Source organism: Humulus lupulus, chromosome 1 (assembly GCF_963169125.1).
Source record: "Humulus lupulus chromosome 1, drHumLupu1.1, whole genome shotgun sequence".
In the NCBI taxonomy this organism is placed as follows: domain Eukaryota; kingdom Viridiplantae; phylum Streptophyta; class Magnoliopsida; order Rosales; family Cannabaceae; genus Humulus; species Humulus lupulus.
Genome location: NC_084793.1, coordinates 265,491,174 through 265,512,622, shown reverse-complemented (window position 1 = coordinate 265,512,622; position 21,449 = coordinate 265,491,174). Strand labels below are relative to the sequence as shown.

At 41.4% G+C, this 21,449-nt stretch overlaps 1 protein-coding gene and 1 long non-coding RNA gene across 2 annotated transcripts; both read right to left on the bottom strand.

Annotated features, from left to right (window-relative positions):
• Positions 1 to 4,540: 4,540 nt before the first annotated feature.
• On the bottom strand, positions 4,541 to 6,989 carry LOC133806250 (uncharacterized). The gene is made up of 3 exons (XM_062244373.1): positions 6,851 to 6,989; positions 5,957 to 6,513; positions 4,541 to 5,221 (listed from the first exon to the last, which is right to left on the bottom strand). The coding sequence occupies exons 2-3, from the start codon at positions 6,415 to 6,417 to the stop codon at positions 4,972 to 4,974; spliced, it is 711 nt and encodes a 236-aa protein (XP_062100357.1). The 5' UTR covers positions 6,418 to 6,513; positions 6,851 to 6,989; the 3' UTR covers positions 4,541 to 4,971.
• A 9,493-nt stretch (positions 6,990 to 16,482) lies between these two features.
• LOC133806245 (uncharacterized) lies at positions 16,483 to 21,113 on the bottom strand. Its single transcript, XR_009879030.1, has 3 exons — positions 18,010 to 21,113; positions 17,435 to 17,910; positions 16,483 to 17,360 (listed from the first exon to the last, which is right to left on the bottom strand). It is a non-coding gene; the product is annotated as an uncharacterized LOC133806245 (long non-coding RNA).
• Between the last annotated feature and the right edge of the window lie 336 nt (positions 21,114 to 21,449).

The window sequence follows — 21,449 nt, the reverse complement described above, 5'->3', positions numbered from 1 at the left end:
AGGTCAGTTTTCTCCTCCACCCTTGGGTCGATCTCCTCATCTATCTCCAAGATTGTCCCATCTTTATTTTGAACAATTACGAGTTTCTGTGCACTCGTCTGTTTCTTTCCTCTTAGGGAGATGCTATAGCATTCCCTTCCGGCCAACTGGTCTCCCTTCAATGTTCCGATGCCACTAGGAGTAGGGAACTTAATGGCCAGATGCCTAACAGACGAGACTGCCCAGCCCTACTAGGGCGGGTCTTCCGAGCAGCACGTTGTAGGCCGAAGGCTGGTCTACTACCACGAACTCCATCATCTTGGTTGTTGAGACTGGGTAGTCTCCCAAGGTTACAGGGAGTTTGATGGATCCCATGCAAGCGGTCCCTTCTCCTGAAAAGCCGTACAGTGTTGTCGCACATGCTTTCAGGTCGCGAATAGTGAGTCCCATTTTCTCTAGGGTTGCCTTATAGAGAATGTTGACTGAGCTCCCATTGCCTATGAGAACCCGGTGAACTCTCTTATTTGCCAACTGGAGAGTGATGACCAGTGGATCATGGTGAGGAAACTGAACATGGGACGCATCGTCCTCAGTAAAGGTTATTGGCTGAGACTCTATCTTTTGATTTTTAGGAGCTCTAGGTTCGGGTTCATAAGGAGACCCGTCCTCAGTTTTTAGCTCATTCACATATCTCTTTTGGGCATTCCTGCCCACTCCCGCGAGATGAGGCCCTCCCGAGATGGTTATCACGTCTTCTCCATTGATCAGCGGGGACCTATCTTCTTCCCTGGCTCAGGAATTGTTGTTTTGTGCAGGTTGTGGCGCAGCTGCCCTTTGGCTTGTAGGCGCCTGATTAGTGTTCTGGTTTTTGACATATTGCCTAAAGTAGCCCCTCGAGATCAAACCTTCGATCTCGTCCTTCAACTATCGGCACTCATCAGTAGTATGCCCGGTGTCTCTGTGAAATCGACAATATTTGCTGGAGTCCCTCTTGGACTTCTGATTCCTCATTGGGTCTGGACGTCTAAAGGGGACCTGGTTTTCATTAGCCAGGTATATGTTCTCCCGAGACTCGTTAAGCTCGGTGTACACTCTGTACACGGAGAAATATCTTTCCCCCTTCTTTTTCTTTCCTCCCTCGGCCTCGGGGTTACTCCCTTCATTCTTCTTTCTCTTGGAAGGGTTTTCCGCAGCAGGCTTTGAGGTTGGTGGGTCCACTAAAGTTGAGGCAGAGTTTACGTTTATCGTTATAGTTACAGGCTGGGAGGTCACATTAAGTGTCGACCTCGCTTCCTCTACATTGACAAACCTCTGTGCTCGTTTGTTAAACTCGGTTAAGGACCTCACCGATTTTCTCTGCATGTCGTCCTAGAGAGCGCTTCCTGGCATTACTCCAGCTTGGACAGCCATTAGATGACCGCTGTCATCCACATTTCGGGCCCGGGCAACTTCTAAGGTAAACCTCGTAAGGTAGCTTTTTAATGTCTCACCTGGCTGCTGTCGGACATTAGTCAGAGTTGATGCCTCAGGTCTGACCCCCATCATGGCTCTGAACTGCTTCTTGAAGTCCTTAGACAGCTGATCCCAAGAAGTGATTGAGTTTCTTCTATATTTTTCGAACCAGCTCTTGGTTGGTCCCGTTAGCGATGCCGGAAATAACATACATCTGAGCTCGTAACCCATGTTACTTGCTCTCATTATGGTATTGAATGTACTCAGATGGCTGTACAGGTCGGACTTTCCCTCAAACATTGGGACATGAGGGATCCGAAATCCTTGAGGAAATGGGGTATTGGAAATATAGGGAGCGAACGGTTCAAGCTCCTCATCAAAGTCCTCATGCCGACCTTGGCCTTGCTCATTTTGCAAAAGTCTGAAGGCCTTCTCCAACTGATCAATTCTTTCCTGGACCGGGTCCGTGATGGGTCTTGCCTGAAATTGACTGTCATTGATCACAATTCCAGGCTCGCGCCTCCGCAGGGGATCTTTTCGCCCATTTAGGCGATCCCTCAGGTCCGGGCTTGTCGGGTTTAAATTACCCCGATTCTGATTCAAGTGTTCCCGCAGGTCGGAGCGATTCCTGTGGCTCTCAGTATTCTTTCGACCTCGGTCATACATACTGATCGATCTAGTATCTCCCGAGTCGTCACTAGTAAGACTCGTCGCATGATTATTTTGAGAGGGGTCTCTTTCATGCTGCCTCGTTTCTGCAGTGCGAGACCAGGACATTTGACTTCTTGTAGACTGAGCACCCCTTCGCTCCCTGAAGGCTTCTCTGTTCCCCTGCCTCCTTCCCGCACGTCTTTCCTCGTCATCTCGATCTGGCTTAGCATTCTTGCGAGGTGGAGAAAGATATCTTATAGGTGATGGCGGAAAGCGTATGGGTGAAGGTTGTTGCCACCCATTTCGAGGCCTAGATGGCCCGGAGTTTGCCCAAGATAGGTTGGTTGCATTTTGCGTGTTACCAGGGATTTGAGTCCGAGCCTTTGAAGTGGTTCGGTTATTCCCAGTTCCCGCTAGTACTTCCGCAGTTGAATTAACCGGAGCCCTAGCTCAGGTACTCCTCTGGGGTCTCCAAGGAGCGGATGGCTCTGCTGGTGCCAGAGGCTGCTCTGGCCTTCTCGTGGCAACATTTTTTCGTGGACGCCCACAAGGCCTGCGGGGAGGAACATGCACGTCCCTCGGAGGAGGGGCTTGGTTTTCACGCGAAGGTGGGGGCTGAGCCGCCTGAGCCTCTGCAGCTATACTAGCCAACTCCTCATTCCGGTTGTTGGCTTCGGCCAATTGCTGTTTCAGCTGCCGGTTTTCAAATTCCACAATGGGAACGTACCGCTCAGGGTTGTAGTACATATCCTCATCCCTTGGAGGTGCTGACGGTCCCCGAGAATCGGAGGACTCGCTTCTTTCTTCATTATCCGGGTTTACCATTGGCTGCTTCTCAGGGCGTCTCGGATAGTTTTCTTCAGGAATGTTTTGATCGTTTGCGGCCATAACTTGTTCAGGAACTAAATGCTTAAGGCTCTCAATGAATGCACCAAACTGTTGACGCCGTTTTTCGTCAACAGTGAATATAGAGCACGTAAACAATAAATAGTTATGGCCAGAAAAATACAATAAAACAAGCAGAATTTTTTACTTGGTTCAGCAGTTAACTCTGCCTAGTCCACAAGTCTTTGTTATTAGAACTTAAGATGATTTCTAGAAATTCTCCAAAAACGAATTCTCCAGAGTTTCTCTCAGGATCACAAAATTTCGGTCCTCTACAAAGGTACAGGATTTCTCTATTTATAAAGGAAGTCTCAAAATACTATCACACACGTCTCTGGGAAGTTATTCTTTACATCAATAAATTAAATGGCATTAAAAGCCTGTAACTCCTATATACAAGGAAATGTCCCCTGAAGACCAGGAGACGTATAACTGAATAATAAATATCCCTTTATTATAGGGAAGTTACAACAATAAATGTAGACTGTCTCTCCAAGTAACTCATTAAGATGTTCGAAGTTAGCAATCTACATTGTCAGTGTCGTGCCAGCCCAGGTCTCTTAGTGACTTTCGAGTTGTAATATTTTCCCCGAGATCATGTGGTTTCGAGCTCATACTTATGTCAGGCTCGGAACTCCTGATCCGAGGCCACCCGAGAATAGACGTACTCCGATGTCTGTCTTTCGAGCTTGTGAGGACTTCGAGGCTGCCATCTTCGAAGTTGCCCCCTGCTTTGTAAGTTCGGTGCCTAGGTTGCGGACACGTATTCTAGACATTGCGAGCTCACACCTGACGAATCCAGCTTTCGAGATCACAATTCTCAAGGATCGGGATGTAACAACAGTATATATTCTAGTAATTTAAAATATTCTTCAAAATTTTATAAAATTTCGAATAATTTACATGTAAAAAAATATAATTAAAAAAATAGTAATAATAAATGCATCCTCAATTTACACACTATGATGTGTAAGTAATATCAACTATATAATTAAATAATATGGGAACTCCACCTAAAAGTATTCATGGTTGAGATTAACAACACATAATAATAGTGTGTGTAATTTAAGTGTGCAGATTGGAAATACATGCATCATTATTCTTAAAAAAAAAACAAGCATGTAACAAACTTTTGGAAGTATATTTTTGACACGATTTATTATTGGAAACTTTTTAAAACTTTATAGAAAGTTGTAAATAACTAGTATACCTCGTCTTAAAAAAAATGCATGAATAAGAATCATGTATAGAAATCAAGTGGCTTCCCATTACATGTAATTTCTTCAAGTGGGAAATTTTGAAAGTTTCAATAATAAGTGAAAGTTGGAGGTTGGAAACTTCATATACTAGTAAACTTCATTTTTTTCTACTTCTTTCTTTTCCTATTAATTGAATGCTAATTCATATTAAATGACATCTAGTATATAAGACATAACTAATACATTGTGCTTCTCTTGTGATTTAATAAACTGAAATTTTACACAGGAGGATTCTTTCCTCCCTTTATATACTCCTACTCATGTCATGTACAAATTCTTATAGATCACCGAAGTTGAATAATGAATATTAGAAGGAAGATAATTAGAATCTCATATAGTAAAAAAAAAAGTTCAAAATGAAGTCATATACTTGGTTGGAATCATAAGGAGAAACCTACACAACTTTAACTGCACAATCATGCACAACAGGTTATATACATAATAATAACCCTTGAGGGGAGTATTTTGTGAACTAATTACAACAATAAAATCATCAAGACTTGAAGTAGAATAACCAATTTACATTATTATTGCTGATATGATAAAGCTCACAGCAATTATGAAAATGGGCGAGGTTGTCGTGAAGAAAATGAAGTCTCTGTATGCACAAATGTCTTCTTTCTTAGGCAAAAGTCTAATGTCCTATCAAAATTTAGTCCCCCTTCCACCATATATATGTATATATGTGCTTAAATATTCAGCAGTATCAAAGGGCATAGGAGCCTAAGAAATGGTGGGCTCCGTCCTACTTTGGCTCGACCTTAGCTACACAAGCCTTTCGTAAAGCTCTCCTTTTGGATTGGATTTGGTTTACGAATTCGGCAACTATGACATGGAGTTTTGGAGCAAGGTTATTTAATGAAGAGATATTCAGACCTGCCTTTCTTAGGTCCCGTAGGAGGCATTTTTCACCCTTCTGAAAATGAGTTGGGCAGAGAGAAGGAACTGTGGATCTCAGTATTGGTTTACAACACAGCAGAGGCCCTGACTGCATACTGGATATACAAAATTGTCTTACTAACTAGATAGAAGTATATATTATATGTGATTGAACTAATAAACTCGAGAAATAATCACTTGACAAGCAACAAAGTAAACTATTAAAAGTTCAAAATAAACTATTAAATGCAGGGAAACTTCAGCCTCGTTATACTAAGATAGATAAAGAATGAGCACCTGAGTTTCATGACATACAAACTAACTGTACCTAAGTGAAAACACACGATTTATCTCTCTTAAAGGCCCCAAACTTTCTCCATTAGAATTAAGTGCACTAACTAATGATTTATTCGAGGAAGATACTCTCTCACATTGACCAAATATTTTGCAATCATCCAATTTGTTTGTACTTTCAGATTCAACTAACATACTCTCCATCCGTGTGATGTAATTCAAACTAAACAGTTTCCTTGATATCAAAAAATACCAATGAACGTACCTATCCTTCTCAAATTATTAATTCTAAGAAAACACCACACCCAAAAACTTCCTAATTCATAATCATAACCTCAACTAAGTTCTTGTAATTGGATTAAATCTTCACTACTAGTGTCTAACAAGAAATTCAATTCAGCTGTAAAATCCCTTTCGAGAAGATTTCAAATTCTTACCCAAAACCATTAGCTTTCATCAAAAGAAAACTCTTTTTTTTTCTCAACTGGCAACAACCAAAAATGGTTTATCAAAGAAAAATAAATCAAAAAACGAAAAACAATAGAAGTTAGAAATACCTCTTGATGACATATGTGCAACCCTTATAGAGCTTTTGTTGGGGATCAGAGAGTATATGGGTATGGCAAAACTTCGTCAAGGCCATGGGCCTGTTCTTACAGCCAGCCATTTGGCACCTTTTAATGTCATCCCCAATTCCGGTGGAGGAAGCCAACCCTGGCTTCCCGTTCTCTCCGGTTCCGTCCGCACCGTTGGGAGGGAGGGGCTCGTCTTCCTTGAAGGGACTCTTACCGTAGGTCCAGTAGTATTCTCTGTGCTTGGCCTTGAGGTCCCCCACCAAAGCCCAGTAATGGTGCCTGTAAAGACGAGCGAGTTGCTTGACTCGTCGGGCACGGCGTTCGATTACCTCCCGCTGAGTGAGCCATTCCGAGTTGGAGAGGACGGAGTCGCGGTCGGAGCCGTCGATATTCATGGGAGAAGTGGGAGAAGGAGAGGGAGGAGAGTCGGAGCAGTCCGCCATGGGTGAGTGAGTGAGTTGAGAAGAACGAGTTGATTAGCGCTAAATGAGTTGTTTGTTTGTGTCTTCTAGTCTAATGTCACCGCCATATCTTTCATTCTATATATAACGAATAAATAAAATAAAATTATCAAAACAAACAAAAACTTGATGCAAACAAAGCCCTAATTTTACCAATAAAATTATCAATAAATCTTCTCATTCTGAAATGAAAAACAAAAAATAACGAATGAACAATGACCAAATGGGAAAAGTTGAACCTAATTTAAATGGTAAATCATAAATTAAATTCAAGAGAATTGGAAGAATAAATTATAAAAAATAATAATAATGAGAACAAGCTATCTTTTCCCCAATCCACAGTACAGTAGCACAAATCCATGAATTAGAAACAATAAACAGAGCGAGAGAGAGAAAAATCTAATCTTGAAATTACTTTCAGTCAGTGGAAATCGTCGGCGGCGACTTCTTAGCTGAGATCGAAAGAGAGAAAGAAAAAGAAAATATGAAAATGCGTTTAGGTTTAGGACCAGAATTGGGTTGGGTTGGGTCGGGTCCGAAATAGATAAATGTCATAAATTAGTGATATATTTGTAAATAAGTAATATATTCATTTTATCTTTTTATTTTTATAATCTTTATCTCTGTATAAAAAATGTGTAGGTAATAGAAATTCTTGTTTTGAAGTATTTGTTTTATTAAGGGACTATTTAGTAACACTTAAAAAAAAATTGATTTAATTAATTAGAAATTTGAAAATTAAACATAAAATGTGTTTAATAATTTTATTTTTATTTATTAATTTTTTAAATTTTAATTAAAATTTATTAAATTTTGAAAATAAAAAATTTTCACTTTTAAAATTTTTTTAAACAATTTTCATTTTTTTTCTTCTCATTTTCAAATCAATACATTATATTGTTAAACAAAAAATAAAAATAAAAGTTATCAAACCCGTTTATTATTTTTTGTTTTTAAAAACAAAAAAAATAATTACTAAACATATTTTTATTTTTTTAAAATAAAAAAAAAAAAAATAATAATATTTCTATTTTTGTGTTTAACAAATTCAAAAACAAAAATTTTACTAAATGGACCCTAAGTTTAACGAAACATTCTAAATATTTAATTTTTTATACTTTTAAAACTACTAAAAAAGATATTTATTAACTATGGTTGTGTTTGGTAAAATTTTTGTTTTTAAATTTTTTAAACACAAAAATAGAAATATTACTTTTATTTTTGTTTCTTTATTTTTAAAAAATAAAAATATGTTTGATAACTATTTTTGTTTTTTGTTTTTAAAAAACAAAAATAATAAATATGTTTGATAATTTTTATTTTTATTTGTTGTTTAACAATATAAAATGAGATGTTGATTTGAAGAAGAGAAGAAAAAAAACGAAAAAAGTCAAAAATTGTTTAAAAAATTTGAAAGTGAAAATTTTTTATTTTCAAAATTTAATGAATTTTAATTAAAATTTTAAAAAATAATAAATAAAAATAGAATTACCAAACACTATTTTACATTTAATTTTTAAATTTTAATTAACTAAAAAAACTATTTTTTTAAGTATTATCAAACAACTCCTATATTAATATAAATTCAAATATTATAAAATATCATTATTATAATAATATTTAATATAAGACTACATATATAATAATTATATTAATATAAATTTAAATTCAAATATTATAAAATTTTACTAATTATAATAATATTTAATACAAAACTAAATATTTAATAATTATATATTAATATAAATTTAAATTTAAATATTATAAAATTTTACTAATTATATTAATATAAATTCAAATATTATTATATTAATATTTAAATATTTAATACTTATATTAATATATTACAAAATGTTATTATAATAATATATAATACATAATCTTAATTTTTATTAAAAAATTATCATTTATGGTTAAAAAAGATATTATATTATATATATATTTAAAAAAACCATAAACAATATTTTTGTTTAACTTTTCAATTAATATATTGTTACACCCAGATTTCGAGACCTGAGATTGTGATCTCGAAAGCTGGACTCGTCAAGTGTGAGCTCGAGATATATAAAACGCATGTTCGTGGTCCAGATGTCAAAACCTCGGAGCAAGGCGGCAGCCTCGAAGACAGGTAATATCGGGATCCTTTCCAACCTCGAAAGAACATAGCATCAGGATACATTCGTTGTCTGGTGTCTTCGAGTCAAGTAGCCCGAGCTTAAAGAGCACAAGCTCGAAATGTAACAGTCTCGATGGTATTTATCTGCTCCGAGCTGGTCTTGGAATAAGGCAACTAGTTCGTAACTTATCCTTAAACCTTGACTGGCATGATGTTGGTTGCTAACCTCGAAGATTTGATGAGTCATCTGATGTAACGCGTTCCGTACGTTTAAAGATATTTATTGTTGTAACATCCCAACATTAAAAAGATATTAACAATTCTGTTACCCGTTTCCTGGTCTTCAGGGGACGTTTCCTTGTATATAGGAGTTACAGTATTTAATATCTTTATTTTAATTAATAAGCAGAAGTATCTTCCCGAAATATGTGGGAATAAACTCTGAGAACTCTCTATAAATAGAGAGGTCATGAACATTTATAGAGGGGGGATCTTCTGATATCTTGAGAGAAACTCTGGAGAATTCATCTCTGAAGGATTTCCAGAAAACTCCAAGTCTAAATAAAATAGACTCGTGGACTAGGCAGATTTAACTGCTGAACCACGTAAAACTCTTGTTATTCTACCATATTATTCATCTGCGTCATAGTTCTTATAGTTTAATTGCTTTACATTTTAAGTTGACGAAAAACGGCATTAACAGTTTGGTGCTTTCGTTGAGAGCATTAAGCAGTACATTCCCTGATTAGCTATGGCCGCAAATGATCCGAATATTCCTGAAGAAAACTATCCACGCCGCCGCGGGAAACAACCAATGACGAATCCAGAACCAGAAGAAAGAAGTGAGTCCTCCGATTCTCGATGACCTCCGGCACCTCCGGCTCCCAGGGACGACAAGGACATGTACTATAATCCCGAGCGGTATGTCCCCATAGTGGAACTTGAAAATCGACAGTTAAGAAAGCAGTTGGCTAAGGCCAAGAAACGTAACGATGAGCTAGCTAGATTAGCTGCGGAGGCACAGGCAGCTCAGCCCCAACCTCCGCCTCAGGTCCAAGCCCCACCTCCGCGAGACGTTCATGTTCCTCCCCGCAGGCCTCGTGGGCGACCTCGCAAAAACGCTACCACAAGAAGAACGGAGCAACCTCCGCCACCGGCAGAACAGCCTGCTCCCTCGAGGCCCTGAAGAAACACCCGGGCTAGAGCTCCGGTTAACTCAACTGCTGAGTTACCAGCTGAAACTGGGAATAACCGAGCCCCTGCAGAGGCTCGGACTCAGAATCCTGGTAACACACAGAATGTTACCAAGTCGGCACAGGCGAACTCGGGACCATCCAGACCCCGAAATGGGTGGCAGCCACCACCACCTATACGGTTCCCTCCATCGCCAATAAGATATCCATCACCGCCTCGGAGAAATACACAATCGAATCAGGGTGATAGGGAAAGGCGAGCTGGACGGAAGTAGGGGAATGGAGAAACTACTAGAGAACAGAGAGGCGCCCAGCCTACGAGAAGCCAAATGTCTCGGTCTCGCACTATAGAGACGAGGCAGCCTGAAAGGAATCCATCTTGAAACAATCATGCAACGAGCCTGGCCAACAACGACTTAGGGGACACCAGATCAGTTAGTATGTATGATCAAGGACGCAAAAATACTGGGAACCAAAGGAACCACCCTGACCTGGGGGAACACCTGAATCAAAATCAGGGGAGTGGTAATCCCTCGAACCCAGACCTGAGAGATCGTCTAAATGGACGCAAGGATCCCATGCGAAGGCGCGAGCCTGGAATTGTGATCAACGATAACCAATTTCAGGCGAGACCCCCTGTGATCCAGTTCAGGAAAGAATTGATCGATTGGAAAGAGCATTTAGGCTCTTACAGAATGAGCGAGGTCGGAATCGGGACGAAGATTCTGATGAGGAACTCGAACCATTTGCTCCCCACATTTCCAACACTCCATTTCCTCAAGGGTTTCAGATTCCTCATGTCCCACCTTTTGAAGGGAAATTCGACCTGTACAGTCATTTAAGTACATTTAACACTATAATGAGAGCAAGTAATGTGGGTTACGAGCTCAGATGCATGCTGTTTCCAGCATCGCTTACAGGACCAGCGAAAAACTGGTTCGAGAAATATAAGAGGCATTCAATCACTTCTTGGGATCAGTTGTCAAAAGATTTCAAGAAGAAATTTAGAGCCATGATCGGGGTAAGGCCCGAGGCATTGGCCTAGATCAATGTCCGGCAACAACCAAATGAAACGTTGAAAAGCTACCTTACAAGATTCAATATGGAAGTCACCCGAGCTCGGGATGTAGACGACGGTGGTCATTTAATGGCCGTCCGAGCTGGGGTAATGCCAGGAAGTCCCCTCTGGGAAGATATGTAGAGGAAGCATGTGAGGTCAATAACCGAGTTTAATAGACGAGCTCAGAGGTTTGTCAATGTAGAAGAGGCGAGGTCAACACTGAATATGACCTCTCAGCCCATAACTACAACGACAAACGTAAACTCTGCCTCGACTTCGGCAGACCCATCAGCCTCGAAACCCCCTGCAGAAAACCCTTCCAAAAGAAAGAAGAATGAAGGAAGTAACCCCGAGGCGGAAGGGGGAAAGAAGAAGAAAGGGGAAAGGTATTTCTCCGTGTACAAGGTGTAAACCGAGCTCAACGAGTCTCGGGAGAATATTTACCTGGCTAATGAAAACCAGGTCCCTTTCAGGCGTCCAGACCCCATGAGAAACCAAAATTCCAAGAGAGACTCCAATAAATACTATTGATTTCACAGAGATACTGGGCACACTACTGATGAGTGCATGCAACTGAAGGACGAGATCGAAGGTCTGATCTCGAGAAGATACTTCAGGCAGTATGTCAGGAACCAGAACAACAATCAGGCTTCTACCAGCCAGAGGACAGTTGCACTGCCACCTGCCCAAAACAACAATTCTCGGGCTAAGGAAGAAGAGAGACCCCCTCCGATTGATGGAGAAGATGTGGTAACCATCTCGGGCGGGCCTCACCTCGCAGGATCGGGCAAGAACGCCCAAAAGCGATATGTGAACGAGCTGAAAACTGGGGACGGGTCCCCTTATGAACCCGAATGCAGAGCTCCAAAGTACCAAAAGGTTGAATCTCAGCCTATAACCTTTACTGAGGACGATGCGTCCCATGTTCAGTTTCCTCACAACGACCCACTGGTCATCACTCTTCAGCTCGCGAACAAGAGGGTTCACCGAGTCTTATTGATAATGGGAGCTCAGTGAACATTCTCTATAAGGCCACCTTAGAAAAGATGGGACTCACGCTTCGTGACCTAAAAGCTTGTGCAATGACGCTGTACGGCTTTTCAGGAGAAGGGATTGCCTGTATGGGGTCCATTGAACTCCCTGTGACCTTGGGAGACTACTCAGTCTCAACAACCAAGATGATGGAGTTCGTAGTAGTGGACCTGCCATCGGCCTACAACGTGCTGCTCGGTAGACCCGCCCTAGTAGGGCTGGGGGCAATCTCGTCTGTAGGGCACTTGGCCATCAAGTTCCCGACTTCTAGTGGCATCGGAACATTGAAGGGAGACCAATTAGCCGGAAGGGAATGCTATAGCATTTCTATAAGAGGAAAGAAGCAGACGAGCGCACAAGCGCTCGTCGTTATTCAGAATAAAGATGGGACAGTCTTTGAGATAGATGAAGAAATCGATCCAAGAATAGAGGAAAGAGCTGATCTCGAACCATTGGAAGAGCTCGAAGAAATTAGGCTCGAAGAAGCAGCCCCCCGAAAACAGTAAGGTCGTGAAAAACCTCCCCAAATAAACCAAATAGCAATTAATTTGTTTTTTGAAGAAGAACCAGGATGTCTTCGCATGGTCACATTCGGACATGATAGGGATAAGTCTAAATGTGGTGAGTCACGCGTTGAATGTCGACAAAAGCTTCCCGCCGAAGCAGCAAAAGCGAAGACTACTAGATGACGATAGGAAGAAGGCCCTTAAAGAGGAAGTCGACAGATTAAAAGCAAACTGATTCATCAGGAATGCTTTTTACCCCGATTGGGTAGCCAACCCGGTACTGGTCCCGAAGCCTAACGGGACATGGCAGACCTGTATTGACTACTCGGACCTCAACAAGGCCTGTCCTAAGGATTGCTTCCCTTTACCTCGGATCGACCATCTCGTGGATGCCACGGCAGGGCATGGACTCATGTCGTTCATGGATGCATATTCTTGATATAACCAGATTGTCATGCATGCCCCTGACCAAGAGCATACGAGTTTCATAACAAACAAAGGGCTGTATTGTTATAACGTCATGCCATTCAGGCTCAAAAATGCTGGAGCCACTTACCAGCGACTCGTGAACATGATGTTCTCCGAACAAATAGGTAATAACATGGAAGTTTATGTTGACGATATGTTAGTTAAATCTCAACTTAACAATAACCATGTGGATGACCTCGAAGAATGCTTTGCCATGTTACGGAGATATAACATGAAACTTAACCCTCAGAAGTGCTCTTTCGGAGTATCTTCAGGAAAATTCCTGGGATTCATTGTAAATGCTCAGGGAATAGAAGCTATTCCAGACAAAATCCAGGCTCTAATTGATATGCCCTCACCTCGGAAGCATAAGGATGTCCAAAGTTTGACTGGCAGGATGGCGGCGCTAAGTAGGTTTATCTTGAAATCTACGGACCGTTGTCTTCCATTTTTCAACCTTTTGAGGGGAGGCAAGAAATTCGAATGGACGGAGGAATGCGAGTTGGCTTTTCAAGAGCTCAAGAAACACCTCGCAAAACCCCCCATATTGTCAAAACCCATTACGGGAGAAGTTCTGTACATGTACCTTGCTACGACCGAGCACCCCATAAGCGCGGTACTCGTGCGGGAAGAAGAAAAGGTGCAAAGGCCCGTGTATTATGTCAGTAAAAGGTTACTAGGGGCAGAATCGAGACATCCCTTGATGGAGAAGTTAGCTCGCAGCCTAATTCACTCATCTCGAAAGCTCCGACCCTATTTTCAGGTGCACCCCATCCATGTACTTACCGATCAACCACTAAGACAAGTCCTGTCCAAGCCAGAAGCCTCAGGTCGACTGCTCAAATGGGACGTTGAACTCAGACAATTCAAGATCACTTATCATCCAAGGACGACCATAAGAGGACAGGCCTTGGTAGACTTCATAGTGGAGTGCACTGGCGTGGCCAACAACGAAGTTATAACCCCGACCCGCGAGCTGTGGAAACTTTATGTTGACGGGTCTTCTAATGAAAATGGATCGGGAGCAGGAGTAATTTTGATCACCCCAGTAGGAAGCCGATTTCACTATGCCTTGAGATTTGACTTCAACGCGTCGAATAACGAAGTCGAATACGAGGCTCTACTGGCAGGACTTCGTATAGCCAAGGAGCTCAAAGCCAAAGCGATACATTGCTACAGTGACTCCTAGGTAGTGGTTAATCAAATTTTAGGAGAGTACCAGGCTCGTGGTACGAGAATGGAAGCATATTTAGAAAAGGCAAAATTAGCACTGGAGCATCTCGAGTTCTATGCGCTAGAACAGGTCCCCCGAGAACAAAACTCGAATGCGGACGCCTTAGCCAGGCTTGCTACCTCTACCGAGACTGGCGAACTGAATGTCGTGCCAGTCGAGCATCTCGCGACGCCTAGTATTAACGAACCTGATCAAGAGGATGTGTGCATGATCAGTTTTGAGCCAACCTGGATGACTCCGATAGTTGAATACCTTGAGACCGGCGTTCTCCCGGAAGAACGGATCAAGGCTCGAAAACTGATGTATCAGGTCCCCAGGTATACCATTATAGATGGAAAGCTATATAGAAGAGGATATTCCATGCCGCTACTCCGATGTGTGACCCCACCCGAGGCTAAGAAAATCCTAGAGGAAATTCATGAAGGGTTCTGTGGAGACCATACTGGGGAGCATAGCCTATCCAAGAAGATTATACGCCAGGGATACTTCTGGCCTACCATCAAAACAGATTCGTTCGACTACGTCAAGAGGTGTGGTAAGTGCCAGTGGTTCGCCACAATTCCTCGAGCTCCACCCTCTGAGCTAACTATGATGACCTCCCCGTGGCCATTTGCGGTCTGGAGAATCGACCTCATAGGCTCACTGCCGACTGGCAAGGGCAGAGTAAAATACGCAGTAGTTGCCGTAGATTACTTCATGAAGTGAACTGAAGCCAAACCTTTGGCAACAATAACCTCGAAGAAAGTCCTTGACTTCGTAGTGAAAAACATCATATGCCGATATGGGATGCCAAGGAAGATTGTGTCTGATAACGGTACTTAATTCGACAGCGATCTATTTACCAACTTTTGCGAAAAAAATGGGATAATAAAGATCTTTTCATCGGTGGCCCATTCCCAGGCGAATGGCCAGGTCGAAGCTGTAAATAAGACCCTAAAGAGTTCGCTAAAGAAAAAGTTGGAAGAAGCTAAAGGAAGATGGTCCGAAGAATTGCCCCAAGTTCTATGGGCATATAGAACCACGGCTCGTACATCAACAGGACATACCCCATTTTCTCTGGCGTATGGTTGCGGGGCTATGTTGCCAATCGAGGTCAAAATTCCCACAATTTGAACCCTCGCTTATGACCAAACCTCGAACCACTCTCAGCTCGAAGAAACTATGGACTTGATCGAAGAAAGAAGGAACGAAGCTCAATAAAAATATTGCATACCAACAGCGAGCTACCCAGTACTTCAACAAAAGAGTTCGAGATAGAAAATTTGGCGTAGGAGATTTGGTGCTGAGGCATGCATTCTTGGCAACACGGGATCCAGCAGCTGGCGTGCTCGGGCCAAATTGGGAAGGACCTTATCAGATAGAATCAGTCATCCGACCCAGCGTGTACAAGTTGGCAAGATTGGATGGAAGTCTGGTACCACGAGCATGGAATGGCGAACACCTACGACCTTACTATCAATAGTGTAGGAAGGATGTCGCCTATAACCATGCTTGTTTATCTATACTGTTTTTCTATTTTTGAATTTTTCAAAGGGTAGGTAATCATTTGGTACCATGTGTTTTTGCAAAGTATCATTTTGGTACCCTCTGTTTTCAATAATGCTCATATGGTACCCTCTATTTTAAAATCGTACATATTTGGTACCCTAAACTTAAATTTAATTAATAAAATTTTACCAATTTAATCAAACTGCTGTCAATTATGTAAGTTCCAAATTTAAATTTAATTACTTAATTACATATAATTGATGACAGTTTGATCATATTGACAAAATTTTATCTATCAAATCTGAGTCTAGGATATCAAATATATATAATTTTAAAATACAAGGTACTATATGAGCATTATTGAAAACAGAGGGTACCAAAATGATACTTTGCAAAAACATAGGGTACCAAATGAGTAAATTCCCTTTTTCAAATAAAGTTTGAGTTCGTTTTAATATGTTGTATTTTTTGCAACCTCTCTTAGTTGAATAACATATGGTCACATTCATAGGATATTAAGGGAGCATTAGTGGTATATATGCCATCAACATGAAAAAAATAAAAGCATATACGAAAAATATACAAATGTTTGGATATAACCAAATGCACAGGCTAAGATAGTTTGGATATAACCAAACTATCAAAAACATACAAGTGTTTGGGGGTAACCAAATGCGCGAGATAAGAAAGTTTGAACATAATCAAATTATCAAGAGATAGAAATATAAGTGTATGGATTACAAACCAAACACGACCTTAATAGGTTTGGAACAAACCAGCTAAAACTAATCGACAGTAAGTTTGAGCATAACCCACTTCGCGTTAAGTCAAGATCGGGGCTGGAGTATCTTTTAAAACAATAGTTTCGACCTCATAACCTCGGGGAACTACCCGATGACGAGAAAAAATAACTAAAAAAGTAAGATATAACTAAACCATTTGCATTACACACCATATAAGTACTTTCGGGTGCATGGTAAAAGTAATATCCGACCTTGACAAATAACGAGATCGAAAGCGGATAATTCGAGCAAACTGTGCATGAATGCATTGAACCTCGAGCTTAAATCCAAACTATATTTGTATGAATAAACAGGCATTTATGACACTTTAATATAAATTGCACAAAATATTTCAACCCAAGAAGTGTAAAGCATATATACTAAAATAAAGTCAAAAAATGGTATCTCAAATATCATAAGAAAAGGCAGCTCTTTTACGAGCTATAGAATTGTCTTGGCCCCGTGGGCATAAAAGATCATTACAAGAAATACAGAGGGACGCAGCCCCGAGGTAAGATTTAAGAAGAAGGAGCATTCTCCTTGGCCTTCTCAGCATCGGCATCATCCCCAGCTTCCTCTGCCTCATCCCGAGCAGTCTCCTCCTCATCAAGCCGAGCTTGCCATTTAGCCACAAGCTTTGCTTCAAGAGGGCCTAAGAAGCTTGTGTCGAGGTCAACATTGTTGGCCCAGATTCTGTACATGGCCAAGTCGACTGCCCGATCCTTTTTCTCCTTAAACTCTTCAAGAAGACGAACCTTTTCACCCTCCATGATCTCGAAAGTGACGGTCTTCTCTTCTTCAAGCTTGGCATTGATCTCCTTGACCCGAGCATTCTCCTTCTCAAGCTCCGCGAGCCAGGCATTCATCTTTTCAAGCTCGGATGTCTTGGCCTTTAGCTCCTCAGCTCCTGCCTCCACCTTTGCTTTTGTTGCCTTGAGCTCGTCACTCAATTTGAGTTGAAGATCCTTCGCCTCCTGAGCAAGAGACATGCTCGAATGGACCTCATTGTTCAACTTATAATTAAGCTGAGCAGAGACAGCAAGAGTCTGGCATACAAAGAAATCAAATCAGCATATGGACCAAGTGAAAATGCAGCTAACGGCTAGAGAAGAAAGATTACCGCAGCATGGAGCTCGATGCTCTTCTCGTAAAGAGTGTTGCAGTCCTGGGCATTGTTCAAAAACTGTCAGTGAGTAGCGTCGAAGCTTCCAAAACTCTGACCCACCCGAGACAAAACGTCCGAGCCTAGCGTAGCCCAGTGGGGTCCAGCTGCGTTGTCGATCACATACTCATCAACATGAGTAGAAATCGAAAGTAGCGGTGTCTTTGAGGACAAGGGTTTCTTCGAAGGTGGGCCAACTATGGGATTGATCTGGGGTGTAGGAGGAACACGAGGCAAGGTCGAGGAGGGAGTCTTGGCCTAAGCAAGTGGACTCAAAGCTGTGCTTGGAACAACCGGAGCCAGGGGAGGTGGCGTTTTCTCGGTCCTCTTAAGGACCTTAGCAGGCCGGTCTGTTTTTCGCGACCCCCTCGGGTGCTTACTCCTCTTGGCTCCGCCACTGACCAGAATGTTGTCAAGGTCGGAGTCCATCTCGCCTGCACATTTACACCACATTATGAGTTATCCCAAAACGAAATAAATTAACATGATGCAGATAGATAAGGGATAAAAAGACAAGTGGAGAGAAACCTAACTGGAACTCTCCCCCGAGCTTGTGCTCGGTGACCACGAAATTCCCCCATCTTCAGAAGAGGCGGGGGGAGTGCCTTCCCTGTAGGTGGATGTCAACCTCGAAAGGTCCCTATAGTCGTTAGTCTCATATTGGACGGCTATTTCATCCCATACCTCGTTCAGGCTATAATGGTGTCGTATTTCCCGAACCAACTATCGAACCTATGTACCCTCTCATCTACCCAAGACAATACATAGAAATGGTTCCTATCGTCCTCACACAATATTAATCTATCGGGTTTATGTTTTAGTAGTGAGGGAGACCACAAATCCGAGCTAAGGATGACTGTACCTTGTTCATCTGAGCCCGAGCTCGAGGCCTCATCATTGGCCTCATTCCCCGATTGCGGACTCCTATGACGTTGAGCTGGAGATGGAGGCCTCGCATCTCTCCTTGAGGGAAGGTTGCTGGTCGGCTGAGGCACGAGCTCCCACTGGTCGTACTTCTTATTGGACCAGTCGGATGTAGACTGATCCTCCCCCAAGAGACCACATGCCCGGAGCTTGCCTTCATGTAGGAGATAGGAGAGGGACCTCCTGCCGTAGGGGAGTTGGAGTAGAGTCTCTCTATGCTCTCTCATCTCCTTGGTGGGAGTAGGGCGATGGTAATTGGCTGGAAGATCAAACACATTTCAGCTAAGCACAAGCCTAAACAAAGTTCGAGCACAAAAAAGAGGGAAGTTGAGATACTTACGAATCCGTCTAAATGAGTAGAATCTAGATGGGGCTAGGCCATCTGTCGAGAAGAAGGCCTTCTTGAAATCAGGAGGATGGTTGGGAAGATCTTCAAACATCTTCTTCTCCTTGGGATAGCTTGAGAGATAGTAGAAGCCATCTCCTCCCCGAGCTCGGGAGGGATTGCTTTTCAAGCAAAAGAGATATAAGATCTCTTTAGGCGAAGGTCATTTCTACTTCAGCTCGTGGTAAAGCGACCTCAGGGCAGACAGAACCCTGTAAGAATTGGTGTTGAGTTGGAAGGGAGTCAGCCCAACGAAGTCCGTGAAGTCTTTGAAAAAAGACTTCAAGGGCAGTACTGCCCCTGCCTTCATATGTTCCTGGCTCCAAGCTGCATATCTCAGCTTGCTGTCAGGATTTCCATCTCTCGGAGCGTGGCAACTCCGCTCATGGGAGGTCGGAGCTTAACACCTCAGTGAGCTCGATAGTCCTATGCCGTGAAAGGCCAGAATATCAATTATCTGACCTAGCGATGTAAGAGAATATATTTTATTGCTCAATGAAAAGTGGAAAAAACCAAAAATACAACTCTATGCAAAGAATACCATGGACAAGATGATAGATAAATAGGTTTACAACTCAATGACCAACAATACAAGTAAATGCAGAAAAGAGAGAAAGAAGAGAATTATTAGAACAAAACTCTAAAACAAGAGATACCAATAAATATGTAAATAGAAATAGAAGAAGAGGATTAGAAACTCAAAACAATAATAATACAAGAAGAACAACTGAATGAAAAGATCAATGAAAAACACAAACTCACACTCAACCAAAGTGTAGAGTAATGAGGATTACCAACTTGAACAAGGTTCAAAAACCTTTCTCCAAAAGCTTATTTCCCCCTATTCTCTAAGCACTAAGGGATCTCTAAAGGAAATAACTCTCTAGAATAATCAAGCCTTAAGATGTATTTTTCAGCCAAGTGCTTTGTGGATGAAAAATGGTGTGTCTTACAAGTGAGCATTAGGCTCCTATTTATAGAGTTTTGAGACACCGTTTGAATTTCAAATTCCACCAACCCCATGGCTGTTACCAATGATTAATTGGATGTTTTATAGAATTAAAATAAAGATTTGAGAGTTACTTGGCTGTTGGAAACGTTCAAAATTGGATAAAAACTGAATTTGTATGAAGCTGTCAGCCACTAGGGCCGCGGCGCTTGTTCAAGCGCCGCAGCCCTTGGTCATTTTCAGCAACCAATTTTTTAGTTTTTTTTCAAAACGTTCTAATTTATTCCCACTTGATTTTGTAACTTCCATACACAATATGGAAGTTAAAATCACATCTCTATCAGCCATTCCTCATCTGGCTTTATGAAATCCAATCTCAAATGTGTAACATATAATATACACATTCTTGGGTAATATTTGGGAGTTACAAATTTGTAACTGATTTTGTAACTCCAAAATATGCCCACATTTAGGCATACACATGTGTCCAATTTTGTGACTCTCAATAATATGTTACAAGGTGTGACAAATCACATTTGTGTGATAAATCACATTTTGTCACATTATTTAATCTAATATTATATTATATGAAATAATATAACAAGCGATGTAACCGAGCTCCAATAATGCTCGACCTCGAAGAATTCTCTCCTCGGCTGCGAGGTAGAAGGTTCCCCCATCAGCGAGAATTGAAGATCACCCGGCTTGAAGGCAATTGTTACTTTGAGCATAGAGTCGAGAGGCTGGATCTGGATAAAGGGTGATCCTTAGTCTTTTCCTTTTCCTTTCTTCGACCTCGTCTATCTAACGTCGGAAGTGGTCTCGAGTATCCTCTTGCTCACACCTCAGTTTGTGCTCCCGAATTAAGCGTTGGTTCCGAGTAAAAGGAGATTCCGGGCTTGAAGCTACCGGTGAGTAAGGAATAGCGAGCTTTGACCCCCACCACTTTCCCGAATTCTGCGGCATCTAACAAGAAAACAAAAGGGTGAGGGCCAAGCAAGCAAGAAATAATGAGATAAATAATACCTAATCTCAAATGATTGAGGCTACAAGGCAAGCTCGATCCAAAGGATGAGGCCAATCTCAGAGCGTGTATTCCACCGAAAGGGAAGAAGGCGGACATGTTATGGGAAATCCCAAAAAATCAGGGAAAAAGGTGGCGGTTATCAAAAATGTGATATTTTTGGGAATCGTGCATTCTTTAAAAAATATCCTGATTTTGTACCAGATATCTTGGTGTGTAAGATATGTTCTCTTAAATTTGAAAACTAAAAAAAGGAACCATATTTGAGCCTTTTTACACAGAAACTGGGTTTGAGTCTAATATCTATCGGTCGAAGCATCCTAGTGCATTAAACTAATATATGGACCAAAAAGAATTCTAGTGCCCACAAAACAACAGAAGCATAAACATACATGGAAAAAATAATGCAAAGAAGCCATGAACAGAAAACTTACACAATGTGATTGACGAAAACAGAGAAAAGGACGATTGTATAAGCGGTTGTAAGTGTGATCTCACACAGTCAAAAAGTCCAACGTGGATTTGTCTTCTCGGCTTGGAGAACATGCAAGATGTGGGCAAGAAGGTTTCTGGTTTATTTTCATTTTTCTCTCTGATGAACGTGAAAATAAAAGAGGAAGAAGACGACTTGAGGCCTATTTATAAGCCCGTGGGAATACAAAGGGTTGGATTAATCTGGGCCATTGGCCAG

Excerpts from the sequence above, each read along its gene's own strand:
- LOC133806250 (XM_062244373.1), bottom strand. The coding sequence starts at position 6,417 with ATGGCGGACTGCTCCGACTCTCCTCCCTCTCCTTCTCCCACTTCTCCC. Across the intron at positions 5,222-5,956 it reads TGCACATATGTCATCAAGAG|TATGCAGTCAGGGCCTCTGC; the intron begins GTATTTCTAACT and ends TTGTATATCCAG.